The 3,409-nt window shown below is 44.9% G+C and overlaps 1 protein-coding gene across 1 annotated transcript in view; it reads right to left on the bottom strand.

The window, feature by feature from the left end:
• Positions 1-2,372, bottom strand: part of gal3st4 (galactose-3-O-sulfotransferase 4) — a 21,910-nt gene extending 19,538 nt beyond the window's left edge. Inside the window, exon 1 of the mRNA XM_061709792.1 lies at positions 2,046-2,372. Coding sequence (XP_061565776.1) covers positions 2,046-2,068 — 23 coding nt within the window. The 5' untranslated portion in view covers positions 2,069-2,372. The remainder of the gene's footprint in view (positions 1-2,045) is intronic.
• Between the last annotated feature and the right edge of the window lie 1,037 nt (positions 2,373-3,409).

The raw sequence follows: 3,409 nt of genomic DNA, 5'->3' as shown, positions 1-3,409 counted from the left end.
AGGTTGTGGTCCAGATCTGACCAGGTTGTGATCCAGATATTACCAGGTTGTGATCCAGATATTACCAGGTTCTGGTCCAGATCTGACCAGGTTGTGATCCAGATCTCCCCAGGTTGTGATCCAGATATTACCAGGTTGTGATCCAGATCTGACCAGGTTGTGATCCAGATATTACCAGGTTGTGATCCAGATATTACCAGGTTCTGATCCAGATATTACCAGGTTCTGATCCAGATATTACCAGGTTGTGATCCAGATATTACCAGGTTGTGGTCCAGATATTACCAGGTTCTGGTCCAGATATTACCAGGTTGTGATCCAGATATTACCAGGTTGTGGTCCAGATATTACCAGGTTCTGGTCCAGATATTACCAGGTTGTGATCCAGATATTACCAGGTTCTGGTCCAGATCTGACCGGGTCAGGCAGCAGCAGATGGGGCTCTGCAGGCTGCAGGACCTCAGACTCCGGGATGAAGATCAGAGCTGACACACATGCTGCCCAGGCGGGTCTCCAGATGGAAGAGGATCAGGATCAGCACCGAGGAAAGGCTTCGCGTGTGAAGAGTAACCGAACACGTGCAATAACAATCATTTAGCACCTTCTGCAATAATCATGTCTGCCTCACTCTGCTGCACCTCTCACCTTTTGTATTTCTTTTGTATATTTTTTTGTATAATTTTGTTTTGTTAAATTGTAAAATGTAAAATTGTAAATAGGTTATTTTATTTTATCTTACTCAGAGCTGTCCTTTTTTTCTTTTTCTTTTTCCCTACCTCAAACTGCTGCACCGTAGATGTTTATCTGTACATATGTAAAAAATACCACATTTGTTTATTTGTTTATTGATTATCTACTGCGAAAGAGCGAAATTACCGGAGTCAAATTCCTTGTTGGACAATGTTCGAACCTGGCCAATAGGAATGGGCGATATTTTACCGTTCACGATAAACCGTCAAAAAAATCCCTCACGGTAAGAATTTGTCATCTCGCGGTAAAAACGATAAATTCCCGTTGATGATGTTTTTGTGTAAAGCTGATTCATGGTTCTGTGGTTAAATCAACGCACAACGTACGTGAAGGAAGGAAGGAAGGAAGGAAGGAAGGAAGGAAGGAAGGAAGGAAGGAAGGAAGGAAGGAAGGAAGGAAGGAAGGAAGGAAGGAAGGAAGGAAGGAAGGAAGGAAGGAAGGAAGGAAAGGGGAGAAGGAAGGGAAAAAAGAAGGAAGGAAGGAAGGAAGGGAGAAAGGAAAGGGGAGAAGGAAGGGAAAAAAGAAGGAAGGAAGGGAGAAAGGAAGGAAGGAAGGAAGGAAGGAAGGAAAGGGGAGAAGGGAAGGAGGGAGGGAGGAAGGAAGGAAGGAAGGAAGGAAGGAAGGAAGGAAGGAAGGAAGGAAGGAAGGAAGGAAGGAAGGAAGGAAAGGGGAGAAGGAAGGGAAAAAAGAAGGGAGGAAGGAAGGAAGGAAGGAAAGGGGAGAAGGAAGGGAAAAAAGAAGGAATGAAGGAAGGGAGAAAGGAAGGAAGGAAGGAAGGAAGGAAATGAGCCTGAAAGAAAGAAAGAAAGAAATAAAGAAATAAAGAAGAAAGAAAGAAAGAAAGAAAGAAAGAAAGAAAGAAAGAAAGAAAGAAAGAAAGAAAGAAAGAAAGAAAGAAAGAAAGATAAATTCCCGTTGATGACGTTTTTGTGTAAACGTCATGTAAATGGTGGATCTGAGAGCGAGATAGATTTATAGTTAAAAAGATGGAGTTGAATTGGTATTTTTTTTATCATCATTTTTATCGTTATCGGGATAAATGCCAGAAATTATCGTGATACATTTTTTAGTCCATACCGCCCATACTGGCCAATAAAGCTGATTCTGATTCTGAAGGCGCTGCTCCCCCCATCCTCCCCCATCCTCCCCCATCCTGGCCCCACCCCTCCCTCCCTCCTCCTCCTCCTCCTCCTCCTCCTCCTCCTCCTCCTCCTCCTCCTCCATGCACGGACACAAATGAAAAAATTCCTCCGTGCACGACCTGGTTCTCCCCCCCACCCCTTCCCCGCCGGTACCTGGCTCTCCGTCTGATCAGCATGGCGGTGCCCTCGGCCCGGGGCCGGTGCCGGAGTCGGGGTCGGTGTCTGGGTCGGTGTGCGGCTGCAGAGAGCCCGGAGCATCTCGGAGGGTCCGGCTGAGCCGGCCACGGCCATATGGACCCGGATCAGACCCGATCCACCCCCGCAGTCCGGTTCCAGGTCCGAGTCCTGCGGAACCAGGGGTCCTGCTTCAGTGCGGAGCTCCGGGATGTTGGTGTGTCTCTCTTTCTCTGCAGCCTGGGATCTGCCGAGGGCCGAGAATCCACACGGAGGACAGCGGAGCCAGCACTTCCGGGAGATGTCAGAATAAAAGCCCAGACGGACCAGCTAGAGCAGCGGCTCGGAGCCAGCACTTCCGGGAGATGTCAAAATAAAAGCCCCGAGACGGACCAGAGCAGACGAGGGTCTGGACACGCCCCGCGTGACGTCACGGACGCTGGACGGAGGAGAGGGGGGGGGGGCGGTCCTGCATCATGTTGATGTTTACATTAGCGGTGCGTCCGAAATGCCATACTTGACAGTATATACTCAAAAAGTGTACTTCAGTTCGGCACACATTATTATTATTATTATTATTATTATTATTATTATTATTATTATTATTATATATGCACACGCACACACACAGCTCTGGGCTGCAAGACTACACTACCAAACAATGTGATACTGATACGACAACAGTATGTATACGTATAAAACAACAGTGTGAATACTGATGTTACAAAATGGTGAATACTGATACGATAACTGTGTGAATACTGATATGACTGAATACTGATACGATAACTGTGTGAATACAGACGTGTGAATACTGATATAACAACAGTGTGTATACGTACACGACAACAGTGTGAATACTTATACAACAACAGTGTGAATACTGATGTGACAACAGTGTGAATACTGATATGACAACCGTGTGAATACTTATGTGACAACAGTGTGAATACTGATATGACAACCGTGTGAATACTGATGTGACAACAGTGTGAATACTGATATGACAACCGTGTGAATACTTATGTGACAACAGTGTGAATACTGATATGACAACCGTGTGAATACTGATATGACAACAGTGTGAATACTGATATGACAAAACTGAAATAATGATACAACAGTGTGAATACTGATACGACAACAGTGTGAATACTGATATGACAACAGTGTGAATACTGATACGACAACAGTGTGAATACTGATATAACAACAGTGTGCATACGTATACAACAACAGTGTGAATACTTATACAACAATAGTTTGAATACTTATACAACAATAGTGTGAATACTTATACAACAACGGTGTGAATACTGATACGACAACAGTGTGAATACCTA

The sequence above is a fragment of the Cololabis saira genome, chromosome 20 (assembly GCF_033807715.1).
Source record: "Cololabis saira isolate AMF1-May2022 chromosome 20, fColSai1.1, whole genome shotgun sequence".
In the NCBI taxonomy this organism is placed as follows: domain Eukaryota; kingdom Metazoa; phylum Chordata; class Actinopteri; order Beloniformes; family Belonidae; genus Cololabis; species Cololabis saira.
The sequence above is the reverse complement of the archived record's forward strand: the minus strand, read 5'-3'. Positions and strand labels throughout refer to the sequence as shown.